The sequence below is a fragment of the Coregonus lavaretus genome (assembly GCF_964263955.1).
Source record: "Coregonus lavaretus genome assembly, chromosome: 20".
Classification (NCBI taxonomy): Eukaryota; Metazoa; Chordata; class Actinopteri; order Salmoniformes; family Salmonidae; genus Coregonus; species Coregonus lavaretus.
The window spans coordinates 5,296,953-5,322,001 of NC_140007.1; the positions used below are offsets into that span (position 1 = coordinate 5,296,953).

General features: G+C 43.8%; 1 protein-coding gene across 1 annotated transcript in view; it reads left to right on the forward strand.

The window, feature by feature from the left end:
* Nucleotides 1–587: 587 nt before the first annotated feature.
* The window catches only part of LOC311147581 (metabotropic glutamate receptor 7-like), a gene marked incomplete at both ends in the record, with an annotated part of 124,341 nt that continues 99,879 nt past the window's right edge, over nucleotides 588–25,049 (forward strand). Inside the window, one exon of the mRNA XM_084184326.1 lies at nucleotides 588–1,097. Coding sequence (XP_084040452.1) covers nucleotides 588–1,097 — 510 coding nt within the window. The remainder of the gene's footprint in view (nucleotides 1,098–25,049) is intronic.

Sequence of the window (25,049 nt, forward strand, 5' to 3'; positions counted from 1 at the left end):
CAGACCCGTCACTGCGCTCATGTGAAGTTGGCCTCGGCAAAAAGGATGTCACCCAGTTCTGCTGGACCTAAGATCAAAGAGCATTTTTTTAAAGGCTGTTCGATCTGTTCGATCTATTAGTTCTGTGAAATAAATAATAGCGTATGCTTTTTCCTCAGATGGTTATGATCAGATCCCTTTTACTTTTACTGTGAACAGGCTAATAGGTGTTGCTCTCAGTGCTTTGGATAGCCTACAGTCATAAATAGTTTTGTGACAGTGGGACCCTTGAGTAAAGTCTATTTTATTGATGTTTTCTCAGACAAAAATGATGTCAATTGCCTCGTTTACCTGAGCGATCTGAATCCTCGTCAACGGGTGTTTTTCTATTCAACAAGCTACGCCAAGCACTCCTGGCAGTCAAGTGATGGGCGCAGTTTGCCTGAGTAGGAACCGAAGGCGTCTCGATTTTTTCATCCAGCTTGTTGAATCTCCTCCTTGGTAATAGGAATTGACTCGTATTGACAAACTCCACTGCCATTTAAGTCGTAATATAGTCGGATTGCAGCATCCCGTTTCCCTAGAACTAACTCAACCGTCGGAGCGTCATGGCTCGTTACGCTCTCGGACCGAAACAAAACCCTCGCTTTCTATGGAGAGTGTTTTGGTTGACAAGAACGTTGGTGGATTTTGCGCTGTCGCAGGAGGTTTACGCACCCCATTCTATCCGGATTGAGGGACATTTGACCCTCGGTGGCCTCTTCCCCGTGCACACCAGAGGGGCCGACAGCATGCCTTGTGGAGATATCAAAAAGGAGAACGGGATCCATCGGCTGGAGGCCATGTTGTATGCTCTGGATCAAATTAACCTCGATGATCAACTTTTACCCAACATCACCCTAGGCGCCCGGGTGCTAGACACTTGTTCTAGGGATACATATGCGCTTGAACAATCATTAACTTTCGTTCAGGCTTTGATACAGAAGGACACTTCAGATGTGAGGTGCACCAATGGAGAACCGCCCGTGTTCGTCAAGCCCGAGAAAGTGGTTGGAGTCATTGGCGCCTCGGCAAGTTCTGTATCGATTATGGTCGCTAACATTTTGCGCCTCTTTCAGGTGAGTTCAACTCTGGAAATTCCCCCGTAGGCCTATCTGTGGATGAAATGTAGTTTTAGTTTAGCTAAATGTGTTCGAAACAACATCTGTAAGCTAGTACTATTTTATTATGTTATTTGACAATCTGTAGCCTACTTGTTGGCCTTATTGTGTTATATTTTGATCCTCTATTTTCTCTCAAAGAAAAGAAACCCAGAGAATCCTCGCCTCTTCAATTCCAAACAAAACCTTGGTCAGCCTACTTCTCAAGTGCTCCCTTAGTTACTTTGAGGAGAATGAGAAAAGGTTGAGAGAGTTTCACTGGGCTGTTGCGCTTCCCTGGCGGTGCTGAAAGAACAGCTCCCGCTTCCTGGCTGCCTCCCTATCCCTCCCTCTCCCCCAGTCTGCCGTTCCCTTTCTCCATGGTGGCCTGAATGTGCTTTGAAGGGGCTTCGACAGACTGACACACTCACACCCATGCACTAGTAAAAAAACACTATTGTAACTGAATGTCGAAGGCTACACACATCACCAGCTGTTGTTAAGTTATTTCAGGCATTTTTGACACCTGATGTGGTTCTGACATCGTAGCACAGGCTAACTGTTGAAGTTTCAATGTATTCAATTTCTTGAGTGAAAATTAGGTCTCCCCAAGCTGTCTATTTAAGTAGCCTACAATGATTTTGTGCCCCATGGTTATTTAGATTTTATTTGAGATGGTTGTCAATGTCACCATGTCAACATGGCTAATTCCAGAATCTGTAATGTTTTAGTTTATAATGAGACACATTGACCACAGTAGAATGTTTAAGTACTCCCTGTTTTCTTCACACAGGCCTGCATACCTCTCCTTTAGCCTTGTTGTGAGTCAGCAGCAGAGCACAGACATACAGACAGTCGACCCACAGTTAGTACTGCAGTGGAATGAGGCACCCAGCAGAGCTCAAATACAGCAAATGAATGATAAAAACCACATGTTTAAAGCAAATATATGAAATTACGTGAAATAGTGTGCATAAATGTGCCACTGTACAAGCCAACATCTAAGCAAGTTCTCTTGTCTGAAGATATAAGATGTGGTGTTCAGAAGGCCAAGAAAACATGAGAGTTAGTGTTTGCGGAAGTGTCTTGTGGTTACAGATTGTGATTTACAGTCCATGCCATAATTGGTTTTTCCCAGATCAATTAAACCAAGCACAGCCCAGGACTAAGGAGACTAAGTAGCTGTTTAAAAGAGACTGAAGCCATCAAAGTACTTAACATCCTTTTAGCTGCTTTATGAAAGCCACACACACACACACAAACACACACACACGTGTGCGTACGCACACACATGCACACACACTATTACCCCCTCTTTCTTAATAATACCAATCTTCGCAAGACCAATCCAGTCATGCTGGTCTCAAGGGATTTGTGGCTCTGTTGGGTGGATATGCTGGTTGATGGTTCCAATAATTGGCTTGGTTGGCTTTGGCATTCAATTCCCTCTACCATTATCTCTGCAAGGTTGGAATCAGGATTCTTTGTTAGAGTGAAGGCACCTGAAGGACAGTGATTGTTTTGCGTCTTTCCCAAATGCAAGTGATTATGTCTAAAAGATGTTCTTTGAGTATAGCATTACAACTCATCCACATCATAAAAAAGTTATGGGGGTGTCAGGGGACCTGGAGATCATTTAAGATTCCTTGGGGGGAGGAAGGATGGGCGCAGTTTTCCTGAGTAGGAACTAAGACCCTAATTCTGTCGTCTCCAGGTGCTCCAGTGTCTGTCTGTGTGTCAGGCTGCAGCAGTAGCGTAGGTGGGGTGTGTGCTGTGGCACCGGAGCGTCGGCGTAGTAATCAGGCTCGGGGAATCAGTGGGTTGACAGGCGCTGTCACAAAGATCCTTCCTGCATTTGCTCAGGCAGTCACTCTGCATTTATGTTAATTACCCTCACGGCACCGCGCTGGCTGCTGTCGTATAGCTGATCCCCACAGTCAAACTCTACACAAATCCCGGGGAGGATACAGCAGATCTGATTAAAAGTCTCAATTTTCAACTGATTTCAATATCGAGACAATATGGTCTCCTTTAAGTTTTTGCTCTTTCTCTCTCTCACATGTTCTGGTCATGATGATCATATTGATAGTAAACATTGATCAAGATGAATTGGCTATGAGTCCCAGTGGTAATCAATATAATCTGGGGATGACAGCTCCCTGCTCATTTACACTCATCAGTCTCACTGCAACTGATTCATTTGTGATAGCAATTACAAGTTTCACAGATTCTTTTCCACTTCAATCCATCAAGTTGAGAATACATTTTCTCAAGAGCAGGGTGAAACACCTGTTCAGGCCTGATTGAAAAAGCAAGTGCAATTTCTGGTTTTAAAATTGGGAGAAAACGCTCCCTACTTCATAGACGACATCTTGTTCTATCAGACAAGCTGCACCTGATGTCATTTTCTGGACATTGTCAGTTATAAAGAATATGAAGTAGTCGGTGCTTGAACAACTGGAGTTGAGGTGCTAAGTAAACAATACATAAAGTCAAATACTCTTCATATAAATGTACAATTATTTATTTACATTAAGGTTAAAACATTGGGATGTATCGGTCAACCATGATCTTTGTCATAATCTCTTAATATCCAGTCAGTGCACAATCCCATAAATCGTGGAATGTGGTGGAATATTCTCTTTGTCTGCAGTGAAACTGTACGGACAGAGTCACAGAGGGGTCAATCATCTTCATAGAGCAGTGGATTAATGTTGTAGTCCTTCAGTGACGATCTCAGTGAAAGTCACCATATAACCCAAACATTGTGTTCATCTCCCTCCTGTGATAAATGGAACATCAGGGAAGTTAAATACAGATTGTAGGTTTTATTGCCAGACACTAAATATCGCTGTTGTCTATTTAAGGTGCGAGTGGCCGCTGAATTGTTAATGCTGGGAAATTGACGAGGGATAGATTTGTCTGAGGACCCAGGAGAGTTGATCAATACTGTTACCATGGTAAGGTTTTTATTGCCCTGGAAATGAGAAACAACAATGCCACCAAAATACAAAAAAAGAAAAACAATTGCACAAAACGTTTGAATTAAGACGCTGTGTTCAAACAAAGGTGTTGTTCTCAACCTTTGAGAGATCATCTTATTGTTTTTCAGCGCTCTCTGTTTTTGAGACATTCTCCCACGCTATGAGAAAAGCCTCTGCCTCTTGGCTTATGGAATGACTAGTGAACTAGATTTTTTATCCGGCTGACATTTATATCAGAGGAGGCCTGCCTGCTATTTTCTTCCTCTCTTTCCCAAAGAGAGAGGCGTAACTTGTATTGAATGCAGGTGAACTCTTTCTTGTCCTTCTGTCAGGGGACTGGGCCCCTGCGGACTGGCTGTCTAGGTGAAACATTGATGTCCTCTCCTCTCGTAGCCTGACAGGCAAGGTACTGTTTTTATCTCTCGCCCTTGCCCAAAGAATCATCAGTACAATCGAGGCATGCTAGATTGAAGCCTGACAGACAGACTGATCTATTAAGCTGACAGCCGGAAGCTCTGACAGACACACAGACATGTAGGTGAGATGGGTTGCATAACTGGCACACAAAGCTGTCACCAAATTTCTTAGGTTAAATGTGTCTGCTTGTTCCAAACCCAGTATGCCATTTGCACATTCATGCGTGTGACAGCACATGTCAATTAGTCCCATCAAGGGCTCCTTTATTTTTGCCTCCAGCGAGTATATGTCAACCGTCAAGTATATGGTCAGACAAACACCCGCACACATATGTACAGTTGAAGTCGGAAGTTTACATACACCTTAGCCAAATACATTTAAACTCTGTTTTTCACAATTCCTGACATTTAATCCTAGTAAAAATTCCATGTCTTAGGTCAGTTAGGATCGCCACTTTATTTTAACAATGTGAAATGTCAGAATAATAGTAGAGAGAATGATTTCTTTCAGCTTTAATTTCTTTCACCACATTCCCAGTGGGTCAGAAGTGTACATACACTCAATTAGTATTTGGTAGCATTGCCTTTAAATTGTTTAACTTGGGTCAAACGTTTCGGGTAGCCTTCCACAAGCTTCCCACAATTAGTTGGGTGAATTTTGGCCCATTTCTCCTGACAGAGCTGGTGTAACTGAGTCAGGTTTGTAGGCCTCCTTGCTCGCACATGCTTTTTCAGTTCTGCCCACACATTTTCTATAGGTTTGAGGTCAGGGCTTTGTGATGGCCACTCCAATACCTTGACTTTGTTGTCCTTAAGCCATTTTGTCACAACTTTGGAAGTATGCTTGGGATCATTGTCCATTTGGAAGACCCATTTGCGACCAAGCTTTAACTTCCTGACTGATGTCTTGAGATGTTGCTTCAATATATCCACATAGTTTTCCTTCCTCATGATGCCATCTATTTTGTGAAGTGCACCAGTCCCTCCTGCAGCAAAGCACCCCCACAGCATGATGCTGCCACCCCCGTGCTTCACGGTTGGGATGGTGTTCTTCAGCTTGCAAGCGCCCCCCTTTTTCCTCCAAACATAACAATGGTCATTATGGCCAAACAGTTCTATTTTTGTTTCATCAGACCAGAGGACATTTCTCCAAAAAGTAAGATCTTTGTCCCCATGTGCAGTCGGTTTTGGAGCAGTGGCTTCTTCCTTGCTGAGCAGCCTTTTGGGTTATGTCGACATAGGACTCGTTTTACTGTGGATATAGATACTTTTGTACCTCCAGCATCTTCATAAGGTCCTTTGCTGTTGTTCTGGGATTGATTTGCACTTTTCGCACCAAAGTACGTTCATCTCTAGGAGACAGAACGCGTCTCCTTCCTGAGCGGTATGACGGCTGTGTGGTCCCATGGTGTTTATACTTGATTACTATTGTTTGTACAGATGAACGTGGTACCTTCAGTCGTTTGGAAATTGTCCCAAGGATGAACCAGACTACATTTTTTTGTTTTTCTTGGCTGATTTCTTTTGATTTTCCCATGATGTCAAGCAAAGAGGCACTGAGTTTGAAGGTAGGCCTTGACACACACCTCCAATTGACTCAAATGATTTCAATTAGCCTATCAGAAGCTTCTAAAGCCATGACATCATTTTCTGGAATTTTCCAAGCTGTTTAAAGGCACAGTCAATTTAGTGTATGTACACTTCTGACCCACTGAATTATAAGTGAAATAATCTGTCTGTAAACAATTGTTGGAAAAATGACTTGTGTCATGCACAAAGTAGATGTCCTAACCGACTTGCCAAAACTATAGTTTGTTAACAAGAAATGTGTGGAGTGGTTGAAAAACGAGTTTTAATGACTCCAACCAAAGTGTATGTAAACTTCCGACTTCAACTGTATATACACACACACACAGAGAATATAAAAAGACAAACCTCTTGTGGAATTTTCTTGTTTTGTGCCAGGGGTTTTGGCACTTGTATTTTCTCTACAAAGCTAGCCTTGCTAATTGGCTTTCACTCTGAGTGTGACACAGAGAGCTCTCGGAGAGTGAGTTTATTCTCCTAGATACAGGAAAACGCTGATAAGAATGATAATTTATTCAGACTCCCAGGAGCAGTTATTATACCGAAAATGGAGCCCTGTTAGTGTACAAAAAGGTGGATAACGCTCAGCATGATTAAGCAAACACACGCAGCCCCTCTAGGTCCTTTTAGAGCCCCAGCTTTGAAAACAAGCCCTGTTTTATACTCGTGCTCAGCCGATCGGACATGTATGCACCAGAGGAGGCTGCTGGGAGGAGATATAGGAGGACGGGCTCATTGTAATGGCTGGAAAGGAATACGTGGAATGGTACCAAACACATCACACACATATAAACAAATTGGTTCACTCTGTTCCATTGATTCCATTCAGCCATTACAATGAGCCCATTCTCCTATAGCTCCTCTCACCAGCCTCCTCTGGTATGCACATAATGTGTAGGTGACTAATGTAATAAATAAAACATTCCTCATTCAAACCAGCTGTCATTGTGGCTGACATGTGGGGTCCTGAGGTCAGACATTTCCTGTCAGGGAGAGATTGGGAAACCTTGTTTGCCCATTAGTAGGTCCTGGATATGCCTGAGGGGATGGGGGAAATGGACTCTCTTATTCACCTTACATCAGAATGTATGTGGAGTCATGTATGTTACATGTATAGTTCCACCCGAATACCGGTACACATCATGTACATCCACACATAAAGACTGATCCCATAAACACTTTCTTTGCATCCATCAGGCATGTCTTAAAGCTACATTTCCCCTGTATTTCTCTGTATAACACCACATCTTATACTTCAACAACCTCAAAGTACCTCGTTCCTCGCCCAGCCCGTAAGAACCAATCCAAGGTATAAGGAGAGAATGAAGTGGTCTTTCCCAGGCTGCAGTGAGTGGAGGGCAGGCCAGTGTTGACTCTCCCAGCCAGCCAGGCATTACCACCCAGCCTCTCTCGACTCTAGAGAAAACAGGGGGCCTACTTAACAGCTTAACTCCCCTCACATTGGGGTCAATGCACTTTTTTCCACCAAAACGTATTGTCAGGTTGACCGTAAAATGTGACTTTGAGGATGGAGTTGAAGTTGTGTACAGTTGATCTGGCCAGTAGAATGAGTTACAGTAGGAAACCCATTACATCCAATCCTGGCTCTATTGTGTTGGGAAGATGAGTGGAGAGAGGGATGGAATGGACTCTGTTGTGTTGGGAGGATGAGTGGAGAGAGGAATGAGGTGGACTCTGTTGTGTTGGGAGGATGAGTGGAGAGAGGGATGAGGTGGACTCTGTTGTGTCGGGAGGATGAGTGGAGAGAGGGATGAGGTGGACTCTGTTGTGTCGGGAGGATGAGTGGAGAGAGGGATGAGGTGGACTCTGTTGTGTTGGGAGGATGAGTGGAGAGAGGGATGAGGTGGACTCTGTTGTGTTGGGAGGATGAGCGGAGAGAGGGATGAGGTGGACTGTTGTGTTGGGAGGATGAGTGGAGAGAGGGATGAGGTGGACTCTGTTGTGTTGGGAGGATGAGTGGAGAGAGGGATGAGGTGGACTCTGTTGTGTTGGGAGGATGAGTGGAGAGAGGGATGAGGTGGACTCTGTTGTGTCTGGAGGATGAGTGGAGAGAGGGATGAGGTGGACTCTGTTGTGTTGGGAGGATGAGCGGAGAGAGGGATGAGGTGGACTGTTGTGTTGGGAGGATGAGTGGAGAGAGGGATGAGGTGGACTGTTGTGTTGGGAGGATGAGCGGAGAGAGGGATGAGGTGGACTCTGTTGTGTTGGGAGGATGAGTGGAGAGAGGGATGAGGTGGACTCTGTTGTGTCGGGAGGATGAGTGGAGAGAGGGATGAGGTGGACTCTGTTGTGTCGGGAGGATGAGTGGAGAGAGGGATGAGGTGGACTCTGTTGTGTTGGGAGGATGAGTGGAGAGAGGGATGAGGTGGACTCTGTTGTGTTGGGAGGATGAGTAGAGAGAGGGATGAGGTGGACTCTGTTGTGTCGGGAAGATGAGTGGAGAGAGGTATGAGGTGGACTCTGTTGTGTTGGGAGGATGAGTGGAGAGAGGGATGAGGTGGACTCTGTTATGTTGGGAGGATGAGTGGAGAGAGGGATGAGGTGGACTCTGTTGTGTTGGGAGGATGAGCGGAGAGAGGGATGAGGTGGACTCTGTTGTGTCGGGAGGATGAGTGGAGAGAGGGATGAGGTGGACTCTGTTGTGTCGGGAGGATGAGTGGAGAGAGGGATGAGGTGGACTCTGTTGTGTTGGGAGGATGAGTGGAGAGAGGGATGAGGTGGACTCTGTTGTGTCGGGAGGATGAGTGGAGAGAGGTATGAGGTGGACTCTGTTGTGTTGGGAGGATGAGTGGAGAGAGGGATGAGGTGGACTCTGTTGTGTTGGGAGGATGAGTGGAGAGAGGGATGAGGTGGACTCTGTTGTGTTGGGAGGATGAGCGGAGAGAGGGATGAGGTGGACTCTGTTGTGTTGGGAGGATGAGTGGAGAGAGGGATGAGGTGGACTGTTGTGTTGGGAGGATGTTTGTTTTTAATTTTTTTGTTTTTAGGCAGATGATCTTCGATCGATGCAGAATGTAAGGGATGAAACAGTGAACCTGACCTAAAACATGACTACTGGGTTCTCAGTGAACAGAATAGTATATAATATTTGGCCTTGGGTATCCAGATTTACAGAAAATATCTAATCCCTGTACTACAGTTATACAGCATGTAGTAGAATAAATAAATATGTGTTTTGGCTATCTATTTTTCCTTCTTCTCCTTCTTCTGCTGTAGATGAATTATCAAACACCTGTACATGACCTTAAAGCTAATCTCTTATTCCATAAATACAATATGAGGCAAATCACCTCTCCCATTCTGATAGCATTGCTGATGCCTCTTCCCCTCCTCCCCTCTTCCAACTCTTCCTTCATACATGGTGCTTCAGAAGTCCTATTTCACACAGCCTAATCCTGTGGAACTGCTTGTCAGGGAAAATTCTCTCTCAACGCATGAAAGATGTTGCAATTGAAGAAATGCAGAGGAGCCCAAAGAAACTCCTCCTCCCAACCCCAATCTCCACCGCCCCTCACCCTTTCGCCTCAACTAACCTCCTCCCACCCCCTATCTTCCACACACACACACACACACACACACAGAGAGAGACACAGAGTCACAAACACAGAGAGAGACACAGTCACAAAGTCACATTCCACAAGACACTTTTTGTGGCAGCCTAACTAAGCCTAACTAAGTGCACTGCTCACAAGGCCTGCCTGGTGTGTCCAGAGGTTAGGGGCACTGCACTGGGCCCTGTTATGTTGAGACTGTCTCTGTGAGGAGTCTAATGGGGACAGGCATGCACACTGAAGACTGACTGACAGGAGATGTGAAGATAGCTAACGTACCTCGACCTGAGCTCTGTGTCACTGAAAGAAAAGCCTAGCAGACTGCTAAAAGCGTCTTGTGGACAAAGTGTATAAGTGTGTGCGCATGTACACGTGTGTGTGTTAAGGAGATGGCATGGACCCGTGATGTGTATCCTCTCACATGTTTGTTACTTTAAAGCCTTATTCTAAAATTGATTAAAAAAACTATAATACCCCATAATGACAAAGAGAAAACAAGTTTTTAGATTTTGTTGTGCAAATTTATTAAAAATAAAAACAGAAATACCTTATTTACATAAGTATGCAGACCCTTTGCTATGAGACTCGAAATTCAGCTCAGGTGCATCCTGTTTCCATTGATCATCCTTGAGATGTTTTTACAACTTGATTGGAGTCCACCTGTGGTCAATTCAATTGATTGAACATTAATTGTCCGTAGAGCTCCGAGACAGGATTATGTCGAGGCGCAGATCTGGGGAAGGGTACCAAACAATTTCTGCAGCATTGAACGTCCCCAAGAACGCAGTGGCCTCCATCATTCTTAAATGGAAGAAGTTTGGAACCACAAAGACTCTTCCTAGAGCTGGCCGCCCGGCCAAACTGAGCAATCGGGGAGAAGGGCCTTGGTCAGGGAGGTGACCAAGAACCTGATGGTCACGCTGACGGAGCTCCAGAGTTCCTCTGTGGAGATGGGAGAACCATCCAGAAGGACAAACATCTCTGCTGCACTCCACCAATCAGGCCTTTATGGTAGAGTGGCCAGAAAGAATCCACTCATCAGTAAAAAGGCACATGACAGCCAGCTTGGAGTTTGCCAAAAGGCACCTAAAGGACAATCAGACCATGAGAAACAAGATTCTCTGGTCTGATGAAACCAAGATTGAACTCTTTGGCCTGAATGCCAAGTGTCACGTCTGGAGAAAACCTGGCACCATCCCTACGGTGAAGCATGGTGGTGGCAGCATCATACTGTGGGAATGTTTTTCAGTGGCAGGAACTGGGAGACTAGTCAGGATCGAGGGAAAGATGAATGGAGCAAAGTACAGAGAGATCCTTGACGAAAACCGGCTCCAGAGCGCTCAGGACCTCAGACTGGGGCGATGGTTCACCTTCCAACAGGACAACGACCCTTAGCACACAGCCAAGACAACACAGGAGTGGCTTCGGGACAAGTCTCTCAATGTCCTTGAGTGGCCCAGCCAGAGCCTGGACTTGAACCCGATCGAACATCTCTGGAGAGACCTGAAAATAGCTGACAGAGCTTGAGAGGATCTGCAGAGAAACTCCCCAAATACAGGTGTGCCAAACTTGTAGCGTCATACCCAAGAAGACTCTAGGCTGAATCGCTGCCAAAGGTGCTTCAGCAAAGTACTTAGTTAAGGGTCTGAATACTTATTTAAATGTGATATTTCCTGTTTTTTTACATACATTTGTCATGGGGTATTATTGTGTGTAGATTGATGAGGATTTTTTATTTATTTAATCAATTTTAGAATAATGCTGTAACTTAACAAAATGTGGAAAAAGTCAAGGGGTCTAAATACTTTCCGAATGCACTGTATATTTCGTTTTAGAGAAGTTTGAAAAACTTGCCTTGTGCCTTGTAATTCCATTACCAAAAACCCACATCTTTAAGATATTTTCTAATCTCTCTCCCTCATGAGGAGGGACAATAATGATAGTTTACAGAAGTAACAAGTAAAGGTAGACCTACCAATTAGTAATAGTTTTTACTGATATCAAGTTTGTTTATGAGTTATTAAGGAATTACAAAAAATTAAATTACTGCAATTGAATTGGCTACAATGGGAAATCATAGTAGTCACAAACCACAGTTGGGTCACCTGCTACTGTCTTCCCTTCCACTAGCATGCTGTTGTTCAGCTCATTACAGTTTTCTTTCTCTTTCTGGCGTCTGGTGGTCAAAGCAAGACTGTAAGAACAGTCTAGACAACCCTTCCCTCTCTCCCTCTCCCTCTCTCTGCCGCTCTCTCTTCTCTCCCTCTCTCCAGTTAAGGTCACCTATCCCGGCTCTTACTGACACCTACCATGCACCCTCACCCAATGAACACCGACCGACACCAGACATCCATGGATGTTGAAAAGTAGTTGAAATTTGGTCAGTCCGCCCTGGCCGGACCAAATCTGAACCAATCATAGACGTCTATGTTTCACAAGTTTGGACAGCACTGTATAGTACAGAACAGTACAGTAAAGAAAAGTAGAGTACAGTACTGTACAGTGAAACGCACTAGAGTAGAGTACAGTATAATGTATTGTACTGTACTCTAATGTAGTGTACTGAATATATCTACTTTACTTTACTTTACTTAACTATATTCTACTCTACTGTGCTGTGCTGTACTGTATTTTACTGTGTTCTCCTGTGCTGTGATGTCCAAACTTGTGAAACATAGACGTCTATGATTGTTTCAGATTTGGTCTGGTCTGGACTAACCTCACATAGCAGGCATAAAAAGACGTCTGAGCGGAGTCCACACGTCCGTTATTCAGGATAAACGGAAGTTAGGTAAAAAAAATACTGTATCCCTGAAAACCAGAAACATCCGCTTGTTACCAACCCAGCAGAGAGTGGGTTCGGACCAACCAAATGTGGTCTTGTTTGGGGGCGGAGCTCATTACAATAATAGTCAGTGAGTAGAATAATACCCAAATATGCTAAAAGAAGGATATTGCATATTTCTACATTTGTGTACCTATTCAGGATACATCACCATGAAGAGAATGATATTCATATCCATAATTATGCATTTCTGTGTAGTACAGATTAAGGATCCATGATGTAATTCTATTACCATAATTCCGTTACCATATGTAAATCCACTTCACCTACTGTAGTTCAATAACAAAAATATTATTTTTCAAACTCCAGGTGTTATGTCATAGCTGACACCCCATTCTTTCTGCAGACATCTTTTAATCCTAATTCGGAGCAGATATTTAAGAGTTTAGTGAAAATGTGGTCACCACTTCTATGCTCGCTTCGAGGCAAGCAACACTGAAGCATGCATGAGAGCACCAGCTGTTCCGGATGACTATGTGATCACGCTCTCTGTAGCTGATGTGAGTAAGACTTTTGAGCAGGTCAACATTCACAAGGCCGCAGGGCCAGACGGATTACCAGGACGTGTACTCCGATCATGTGCTGACCAACTGGTAAGTGTCTTCACCAACATTTTCAACATGTCCCTGACTGAGTCTGTAATACCAACATGTTTCAAGCAGACCATCATAGTCCCCGTGCCCAAGGACACTAAGATAACCTGTCTAAATGACTACCGACCCGTAGCACTGACGTCTGTAGCCATGAAGTGCTTTGAAAGGCTGGTCATGGCTCACATCAACACCATTATCCCAGAAATCCTAGACCCACTTGAATTTGCATACCACCCCAACAGATCCACAGATGATGCAATCTCTATTGCACTCCACACTGCCCTTTCCCACCTGGACAAGAGGAACACCTACGTGAGAATGCTATTCATTGACTACAGCTCCCTGTTCACCCATGACTGCATGGCCAGGCACGACTCCAACACCATCATTAAGTTTGCCGACGACACAACAGTGGTAGGCCTGATCACCGACAACGATGAGACAGCCTATAGGGAGGATGTCAGAGACCTGGCCGTGTGGTGCCGGGATAACAACCTCTCCCTCAACGTGACCAAGACAAAGGAGACGATTATGGACTACAGGAAAAAAAAGAGGACTGAGCACGCCCCCATTCTCATCGACGGGGCTGTAGTGGAACAGGTTGAGAGCTTCAAGTTCCTTGGTGTCCACATCACCAACAAACTATCATGGTCCAAACACACCAAGACAGTCGTGAAGAGGGCACGACAAAGCCTATTCCCCCTCAGGAGACTGAAAAGATTTGGCATGGGTCCTCAGATCCTCAAAAAGTTATACAGCTGCACCATGAAGAGCATCCTGACTGGTTGCATCACCGCCTGGTATGGCAACTGCTCGGCCTCCGACCGCAAGGCACTACAGAGGGTAGTGTGTACGGCCCAGTACATCACTGGGGCCAAGCTTCCTGCCATCCAGGACCTCTATACCAGGCGGTGTCAGAGGAAGGCCCTCAAAATTGTCAAAGACTCCAGCCACCCTAGTCATAGACTGTTCTTTCTGCTACCGCACGGCAAGTCTAGGTCCAAAATACTTCTCAACAGCTTCTACCCCCAAGCCATAAGACTCCTGAACAGCTAAATCATGGCTACCCGGACTATTTGCACTGCCCCCCCCCTCCCCCACCCCCACCCCATCTTTTTATGCTGCTGCTACTCTGTTAATTATTTATGCATAGTTACTTTAACTCTACCCACATGTACATATTATCTCAACTACCTCAACTAGCCTCACATTGACTCTGCACCGGTACCCCACTGTATATAGTCTCCCTACTGTTATTTTATTTTACTTCTGCTCTTTTATTTCTCAACACTTTTTTGTTGTTGTTGTTTTATTTTACTTTGATATATAGAAATAAATGCATTGTTGGTTAAGGGCTGTAAGTAAGCATTTCACGGTAATGTCTACACCTGTTGTATTCGGCGCATGTGGCAAATAAAATTTGATTTGATTTTTATAAAAAAACTGAGGGAGATTTTACCATAATTCTGTTATCAAACTTTGCATCTGCACAGTTCTTACAGTAAATGTGTTTTTGTGAGAATTTCTGTAATGGTTTTTGTTTGGCATATATTTTAAAGTGAAAAATCTGAGTCAAAGCATAATTCCGTTATCATGGAATTGCCCACATAAGAAGTCAGATGACAGGATTGCTGTTTCAGATGCAAATCCCGCAGGATTTCAAGAACACTCTCAAAGCCCATCTCCGACTGACAGTTACATTCATTAGGGGAAGAACTCGAACACAATTGACATTTGGGTTGTTCCATTTGAGTTCAATCCTTTTTGACCGCACCCCTTTTGATTGAACAAAACTTTCCATACATATTTGCCCATGGTAGAAGTGGTCAAAAAGTGACTTTTTGGACCTGAATGACAAAACATTTAGGAAATGGAGGTGCTCAAAGTTGGCCCATTTTGCATACCCCACCCTACCATGAGACATCCATGTCTTCATCACTGGAAAAGATAAACGGTTGAGTTTGACATCATTTAAAAGCTTACAAACAGGTTGTCAAACTATTTGATAATATATTGAAAAAAACTTTTTTTCCTTTAACATCAATGATCTAAAAACTTCAACTCAGATGTATTGTCATTTTCACATGTGGTATCTTAAACCCTATTTTACATCCTCTGAGGTGGTTTGTGTTAGGCCTGCCATCGGTTGAGACACAGCATACTCTTGAATACAGGGTTGGTGTCATTTGAATAATATAAATATAATTAATAGAATGAACATACAGTGGGGAGAACAAGTATTTGATACACTGCCGATTTTGCAGGTTTTCCTACTTACAAAGAATGTAGAGGTCTGTAATTTTCAAAAAATCCAGAAAATCACATTGTATGATTTTTAAGTAATTAATTTGCATTTTATTGCATGACATAAGTATTTGATCACCTACCAATCAGTAAGAATTCTGGCTCTCACAGACCTGTTAGTTTTTCTTTAAGAAGCCCTCCTGTTCTCCACTCATTACCTGTATTAACTGCACCTGTTTGAACTCGTTACCTGTATAAAAGACACCTGTCCACACACTCAATCAAACAGACTCCAACCTCTCCACAAGAGAGCAGTGTAAGGACATCAGGGATAAAATTGTAGACCTGCACAAGGCTGGGATGGGCTACAGGACAATAGGCAAGCAGCTTGGTGAGAAGGCAACAACTGTTGGCGCAGTTATTACAAAATGGAAGAAGTTCAAGATGACGGTCAATCACCCTCGGTCTGGGGCTCCATGCAAGATCTCACCTCGTGGGACATCAATGATCATGAGGAAGGTGAGGGATCAGCCCAGAACTACACGGCAGGACCTGGTCAATGACCTGAAGAGAGCTGGGACCACAGTCTCAAAGAAAACCATTAGTAACACACTACGCCGTCATGGATTAACATCCTGCAGTGCACGCAAGGTCCACAGGCTCAAGCCAGCGCATGTCCAGGCCCGTCTGAAGTTTGCCAATGACCATCTGGATGATCCAGAGAAGGAATGGGAGAAGGTCATGTGGTCTGATGAGACAAAAATATTGCTTTTTGGTCTAAACTCCACTCGCCGTGTTTGGAGGAAGAAGAAGGATGAGTACAACCACAAGATCACCATCCGAACCGTGAAGCATGGAGGTGGAAACATCATTCTTTGGGGATTCTTTTCTGCAAAGGGGACAGGACGACTGCACCGTATTGAGTGGAGGATGGATGGGGCCATGTATTGCGAGATCTTGGCCAACAACCTCCTTCCCTCAGTAAGAGCATTGAAGATGGGTCATGGCTGGGTCTTCCAGCATGACAACGACCTGAAACACACAGCCAGGGCAACTAAGGAGTGGCTCCATAAGAAGCATCTCAAGGTCCTGGAGTGGCCTAGCCAGTCTCCAGACCTGAACCCAATAGAAAATCTTTGGAGGGAGCTGAAAGTCTGTATTGCCCAGCGACAGCCCCGAAACCTGAAGGATCTGGAGTATGTATGGAGGAGTGGGCCAAAATCCCTGCTGCAGTGTGTGCAAACCTGGTCAAGACCTACAGGAAACGTATGATCTCTGTAATTGCAAACAAATATTTCTGTACCAAATATTAAGTTCTGCTTTTCTGATGTATCAAATATTTCTGTCATGCAATAAAATGCAAATTAATTACTTAAATATCATACAATGTGATTTTCTGGATTTTTGTTTTAGATTCCGTCTCTCACAGTTGAAGTGTACCTATGATAAAAATTACAGACCTCTACATGCTTTGTAAGTAGGAAAACCTGCAAAATCGGCAGTGTATCAAATACTTGTTTTCCCCACTGTTTCCTTTCAGACCACTGCAATTTAGCTGGTACATCATTGAAATGTAAATTGATTAGACATTTTTACCTCCGATTACTACCACAAAGATGTCCGCCTGTCCACCCACCGTCGAATGTGAACTTAAATAGGAATGGTTATTCTAGTATCTATATTTCTATGATTTCAACAGGTTTCCTATGGAAGATTGACAGTATAATTTAAAACAAATTATATTCCCAACCAAGTTAACATTCACTGATGTGTGGACCTCCAATTATCTTTGTGCTACCATTTGAAAGTTGACATTTCGATTTTATTCCCATTTTAGTACATTTATCAGCCAAAACATGACACCCACCCTGTATTCAAGAGTATGCTGTGTCGATGGCAGGCACAAAACAAACATCTCAGATTATGTAAAATAGGGTCTAAACTACAACATATGCAAAAACTATGAAATAGTTTGACAACCCTGTTTGTAAGCTTATAAATTGTATCAAACTCAGCCGTTTATCTTTTCAAGTAATGAAGACAATGATGTCTCATGGTAGGGTGGGGTATGCAAAATGGGTCAATTTTTTTGGCATTTAGGTCCAAAAAGTTACTTTCTGATCATTTCTATGATAGGCAACTATGTATAGAAAGTTTTGTTCAAATCAAAAGATGTTCGGTCAAAAAGTGATTCAAATCAAATGGAACAACCCGTTAAGCAAATAACCATATCCATTCCCTCGTAAATGGGGTAGCTTAAACATCAATTGACCATTCATGAGAATGTAGGGGGTTTTAACACCCTAACTGGCTGAATGTACGATCCTCAGTCAATAGTCTCTGTAATTTATCAATGGATAATGCCTCCAGTGGGGGTCGAAGGCCAATCAAATGTCAATCTGCCGTTTCTATGAAACTGAAACCCACAAACAATCATTGAATCATAAATGAAACATTCTGGTGCATTCTCTGTTCCCTCTGCAATAGAACCATTTCAAAATCTTCTTCTTCTTCTTCTTGACCATCATCATCATCATCATTCCTACCAATCTTTTCATGTTATCTCTTCCTCTCTGTCTCTGTGTTTCGGATGTGCTATCTCCGTGAAGCCTGTGCGCTGCTCTCTCTCTCATTCTGCAGGCAGTAGGCAGTAAACAGATAAGTGGTGTTCTCGCTGGTTAACCTCCACGGGGGTAATAGTCTGATCTGGTGTCTGCTGCCACGTCGTTCTGCTCTGACTCCAGCTCTGGAATACATGTCAGTCTGCAGCCTTCTGACAGCCATGACAGGCTCTTTATTGCTAATAGAACTCTGGCAACAGGGAAGTGCGGCAAGTGTGGTTTGGCAAAAACAAGAGGGAAACAATTTGAGGGATGTGTGCATTAGTCTATGGCAGCTGTACACAACTCTGGTTGTCAAGAGTTGCAGTCTGGCTGGTTTGCATCCTTGCCTTTTAACTAGGTACTGTTTTCTCATTAGTAAACCAGGTGCATGCACAGCCAATCACTATACTTCTTTTGACGAAACTGGAATCATGAAAGGTACAGTATATCTGATGAAGCCTAGTCCACTACTACAAATCTTTAGGGAAAACTTAAAACCCCCAATCCTATACATATTCACAAAAGACAATTACTGGACACTGAGTGTGGAAGTATCAGGTCTGTGAGAGCAGACCCATCAGTCCCGACCACCAGACAGGAGCAAGGGGGCCAGAGCAGGCCACGGCTAAAGACAGGATCATTCTCATCCCTGCCAGAACGGAAAAAAGAGACAGAGCTGCCCTCACAAGAGGGGCCACAGAAGAGACTATTGCAGGCTTTTTATTGGAGTAATATCTGGCTGTTAAAATGTATTAAAGACTGAAAGGGTAGAAAATGCCTCTAACCACTGATGTCGAATCCTAAACATGAGTATTTCCAATCCAAAATGTAAACACTGCATGCAAACAAATAGTGTGCAGGGAAACATCGTATCTTGCATCTTTCCACATCTACAGCCCAACAGATACAGTAGATCCGTCAGGTGTCGCACAGACTGTATTGGAGTAGAGAATGATGAATAATTCCCAGGTAATGGTCCAGATCAGGCTGATGAGAGGAGATAGTGTAATCATCTCTCTGACTGCGGGCCAGGTTGAAGGCGTAACTGCAGGCACAGCCTCCAGAGCTGATAAGTGCCTATTCACCTCTTTTGTTCTGATCGCTACATACATCTGGAGTAGTGCGGGGTACCTACCCAGGCCGAGAGAGAGAGGGAGAAGGGGAGAGAGAGGGAATACAGAGAGAGAGAATACACAGAAATATAGGGAATAGGACACAGAGAGAGAGAGAGAATACTGAGAGAGGGGGATGAAGTACAGAGAGAAACACAAGACAGAGGGAATACAGAGAGGAGGGAGGGGGAACACAGAAAGAAAGAGTGGGAATACTGTATCTGTGATATTTTGTGATGCTGCTGCGATCACTATGTAATTACAGGCCCTTGGAGGAGAATGCTCTGTGAGCAGCAGACTGAGAGGCAGAGATAAGATCGCAGAGGCTCACCCGCTTTGTCTGCACTATTAGGGGAGAAATGGGGCCGGTGATGGTGCTCTCTTTGTCTGCTCTGAGGAGAGAGGGAAAGAGAGAGAGCGAGAGACAGAGCAAGAGAGAAAGAGAGGATTACCGGTATGGCGTCCGTGAGGTAGTCAGGTGACGGTGATCTGTTTGGCATTCCCTTTCTTTACTAAAATATGCCTCTTAAGTAGGAAAGAACTCGACTCTAAAGTCAAGAAATAACTGAAACATTACGTTGGCAACTGCATGTTCAAATCAAATATATTTGTCACATGGACGAATACAACAGGTGTAGACCTTACTGTGAAATTCTTACTTACAAGCCCTTGACCAACAATGCAGTTTTAAGAAAATATTTACTAAAGTAACACAATAAATAAACAGTAACGAGGCTATATATAGGGGGTCCCAGTACCGAGTCAATGTGCGGGGGTACAGGTTAGTCGAGGTAATTGAGGTAATATGTATATGTAGGTAGGGGTAAAGTGACTATGCATACTGTAGATAATAAACAGCGAGAAGCAGCAGTGCAAATAGTCCGGGTAGCCATTTGATTAATTGTTCAGCAGTCTTATGGCTTGGGGGTAGAAGCTGTTAAGGAGCCTTTTGGACCAAGACTTGGTGCTCCGTTACCGCTTGCCGTGCGGTAGCAGAGAGAACAGTCTATGATTTGGGGGCTGGAGTCTTTGACAATTTTTGGGGCCTTCCTCTGACACTGCCTAGTATAGAGGTCCTGGATGGCAGGAAGCTTGGCCCCAGTGATGTACTGGGCCGTACGCACTACCCTCTTAGCGCCTTGCGGTCGGATGCCGAGCAGTTGCCATACCAGGCGGTGATGCAACCGGTCAGGATGCATTCGATGGTGCAGCTGTAGAACGTTTTGAGGATATGGGGACCCATGCCAAATCTTTTCAGTCTCCTGAGGGGGAATAAGCATTGTCGTGTCCTCTTCACGACTGTCTTGGTGTGTTTAGACCATGATAGTTTGTTGGTGATGTGGACACCAAAGAACTTGAAGCGCTCGACCCGCACCACTTCAGCCCCGTCGATGTGAATGGGGCCGTGTTCGGCCCTCCTTGTCCTGTAAACCACGATCATCTCCTTTGTTTTGCTTTTGTTGAGGGAGAGGTTGTTGTCCTGGCACCACACGGCCAGGTCTCTGACCTCCTCCCTATAGGCTGTCTCATTGTTGTCGGTGATCAGGTCTACCATGCAGTCATGGGTGAACAGGGAGTACAGGAGGGGACTGAGCACGCACCCCTGAGGGGCCCCCGTGTTGAGGATCAGCGTGGCAGATGTGTTGTTGCCTACCCTTACCACCTGGGGGCGGCCTGTCAGGAAGTCCAGGATCCAGTTGCAGAGGTAGGTGTTTAGTCCCAGGGTCCTTAGCTTAGTGATGAGATTTGTGGGCACTATGGTGTTGAATGCTGAGCTGCAGTCAATGAACAGCATTCTCACATAGGTGTTCCTTTTGTCCAGATGGGAAAGGGCAGTGTGGAGTGCAATTGAGTTTGCGTCATCTGTCGATCTGTTGGGGCGGTATGCGAATTGGAGTAGGTTTAGGGTTTCCGGGATGATGGTGTTGTTATGGCAAATACTAGATTGAGAAATAGAGACAAACAAACACAACAAAACAACGTGACCATGGACCAAGTAGCTAACTACTCGACTAAAGTTAGTTTAGAGACACTACTAACAGAAATTCGACTGGCAAGAGAAACTGTCTAAGCAGATGAAGAAAATATCAGATGATGTCAAAACAATTTAAACTGATATGACTGAACTGAGCAAAAGCCTGGAGGAGGCCGAAACCGGGTTAACCTTGGAGAAAATCGCAAGAGAAAAGCTCCATAAACCGTGTATGAACAAAAATACATAATTACGGGGCTTATTGAAAGATTAAAACGGAATGGAGGACTTCAGTTGCCATTCAAATATTAATTTAGTAAATTTCCCCAAAAGCTGTGGAACAACTGGAATGGAAGAATTCCTGGAAAAAGTAATACCACTGGGCCAGGAGAACGTCACACGGGCTCCCACAATGGAACGAGAACATCAAACAGGCTAGTGATGCTGGGTTGACTCATAACCCACAGTCCCCTCAGTTATATCCGCGGGGCGGGTGGGTTTGAGGTAATTAAATATTGTGGATGAAGGGGGGGTGGTTGGTGGGCAGGTTGAATAAAGAGAAAACAATACCTTAAATAATTCATTAATGTATCATTCTTGTGCAATTTATATCTATAGGCTAAAGGCTACATTGAGATTTTCCTTTAATTTTTTAGGGCATCTGGCATTAGTGCGTAGGCCTAAATTAAGCTTTAAGGCCTGACTGTACGTGCTCCAAATAGCCTACATGCCAATTAACAAATGCTTTTGGGAATGGGTAGAAAAAAGTGAACGTCTATCCACGAAGGCAAAATGGACAATGTCAGAGTTTAATTCAATAAGAGAAAAGCTGCAAATTGTAGAGTAACGTTTGTGAAAGATTTGGTTAAGTGGTAAAAGAGGATGATGGCAGTGCGTGCCTCCGTGGATCGACGTTAACTTCTTCTTCCCAGCTATGTTATGTGTGATGATTGTGAGGCGCTATACAAATTCAACAGTTACAAGACGGGGATCATCGAATAGGCCTATGGCATGTCAAGGGATCTGTAGCCTACTGTTCAGATGGGTTAAATGGAAACTGAAATCTTGTGGCGGTCAGTGCCGTTTATGATGAGGGAGGACACATTTTGTTTTTATGAGCATGGCCTTATTTCTATTACAGCATATTGGATGACTGTCATTCATATTCCATTCACCCAGTTCAATAGAACATCAATAGGTTTAGGCTACTACGTGATACTATCATTTCCCCTATACCCATCATGAGGTTGTTACAACCTAGCCTATGAATGAAAGTTTACAACGTAGCTGCACACAGGTCGAGAGAAAATGTTGAGGTGACACATGGACAGACAGCGACACATTCAATACAGCCTAACTCTTGCCTGTGTCTAGCTGATCTAGGGTGTAATCATTAGTCCAACAGTTGCAAATGAGAGTTTCTATTGGGCAAATTCAGGTATGTTCATCCCCGTTTCTTTCTTTTTGCTTCCGTTTAAGAAACGTTTTTCAACAGAGTTGGCAGAATGAATACACCCCTGACCACGCATAAACACAGTTCACCCACCTTTTCCCTTCGTTTGTGGACTTCAATGCACAACACATCAGCAGTATGTGACCAGGTGAAAAAAACTTTTCAAACCATATTTTAACCGCTACACACAGCCTACGTCGTTGTCACCATATTAGCTAAAGTAATGTCCTAGTCAACATAGCTAATAGAACTAATGCGTTAGGAAACCCCCTACAATCATGCAGTAACGTTACAGTCACTAAGCAGTATAGTGGTTACACCGGCGGGCCCCGGTGGAAATAAATTAATACAATCAAAAGCTTACCTTGACTTGGAAGAGTTCCAGTGTTGTGTTGGATAGTCATAGCCAGCTAGCTAACATTTTTTACATTTTAGTCATTTAGCATCCCTCTGTTTGAGCCGGGTGTTTTGAGTAGGCTAAACAAGCTAGCTGCATTTGCTAGCTAAGTGAAACTGAAAGCGAAAAAAAATAATGACATCTCTCTCTCTCTTGCTTCGCCTTCATTTTTGAAGAGATTATTTTGTTCAAAACTGTTCAACTATTGTCTTTCTCTCTCTTTGAATCAACTACTCACCACATTTTGTGCACTGTAGTGCTAGCTAGCTGTAGCTTTCCGTACTAGATTCATTCTCTGATCCTTTTATTGGGTGGACAACATGACAGTTCATGCTGCAAGAGCTCTGATAGGTTGGAGCACATCCTCCGGAAGTTGTCATAATTACTGTGTAAGTCTATGGAAGGGAGTGAGAACCAAGAGCCTCCTAGGTTTTGTTTTGAAGTCAATGTACCAAGAGGAGGACAGAAGCTAGCTGTCCTCCGGCTACACCATGGCGCTACCCTACAGAGTTCTGTTGAGGCTACTGTAGACCTGTTTTAATCAATAATTTGGTGACGTGAATATATTTAGTATAGTTTTATCTAAAAAGGATAACTTTTTTTATGTTTTACCATTTTAATTTTCATGAAATTCACTGAGGAGGATGGTCCTCCCCTTCCTCCTCTGAGGAGCCTCCACTGCTGAAATCTGGACACTGACTGTAGATCTACATTGAGTGTACAAAACATTAGGAACACCTGCTCTTTCCATGACATAGACTGACCAGGTGAATCCAGGTGAAAGCTCTGATCCCTTATTGATGTCACTTGTTAAGTCCATTTCAATCAGTGTAGATGGGGAGGAGACAGATTAAAACCCTTAGATGTAAAGTCCCCTGTTTTTAGGGGACCTGCATGGTTCTACTACCGGTTCTGACTGAAATGTTTGCTTATAAATCGTTCTGTGGACACCATAGATTGGAATGACTTGCATTGAGTGTTAGCCCTGGTTCCCACTGACACAGAGTATATATTTTTTAGCCTGTGTGACGTAAGATGTGAAATCTAAAACCAGTTGAAGCTGGGATGTCCCTCCTACCATTTCATTCGCTCTTCTGACTGTCCATCAACTGTTCAAAACTGTTCAACTATTGTCTTTCTTTCTCTTTGAATCAACTACTCACCACATTTTATGCACTGTAGTGCTATCTAGCTGTAGCTTTCCGTACTAGATTCATTCTCTGATCCTTTGATTGGGTGGACAACATGACAGTTCATGCTGCAAGAGCTCTGATAGGTTGGCTAAACCCTACAGTACATCAGTGGTGGCCCGTCATTCAGGGCAGGTGTGGCAGAGCTTTAAGCCCCACCTATTTGGCAAAAAAAACCACATACAAACATGGTCTCTTTTTTGCTTTCTTGAGTAAGGCAGCTCCAAAATGCAGGTGTTTCAGCCTAACTCACTGCTTTCTGTGGTGGTGTTGCAGCCAGAGGAAAATACGGAGCGTAGGGGTTGGTAATGTTCTGTAGTTACGCCGTGATTGGCTCAGTGTTCTGTCACTCATGGGGAGACTACGTCACCGCATAATCTACGGGGAGAGCTCGAAAATTCAAGCCCATTGGGTGCTGCCATAGATTTACATTAGAAGTGCCAATCCAAGAAGGATCAAGGTCTTGGCCACAGATAAAATGACGTCAAATCATGTTATATCTACCGTAGCTTTGATTGGACTGATCATGTCAACATCATACTTTCAAAATCTTAGCTAGCAAGCTAGACAAGCAGTCATCATCATGAATCAAGTCAACAATCTACTGTCAAATCCTTTTCAATCATTGTCATATGAAGAGAAATTATAGATAAAACGTATCGGTACTCATCGGCCATTGGACATAAGCATTACACAACAAGTTGGAAATCGCAAATTCAACAATGAGTGGTTTGGAAGGAATCAGTGGCTAACTGCAAGTGTTGCAAAGCAATCCCTAGTCTGCTATTCAGTGGAGTGGGTGTGTGGTCCAAGTCTGGGTTTGAGGGTCTCTTTTCCAAGCTTAAAAGGATAAACATTCACATGGGCCAGAAAAGGTTGAACACATTTATTGAATACATTGGCCATGCTTTCAATCCAGTATGACTTCTGCCGCGTTCAAACCAACTGGAAACTCATAACTGG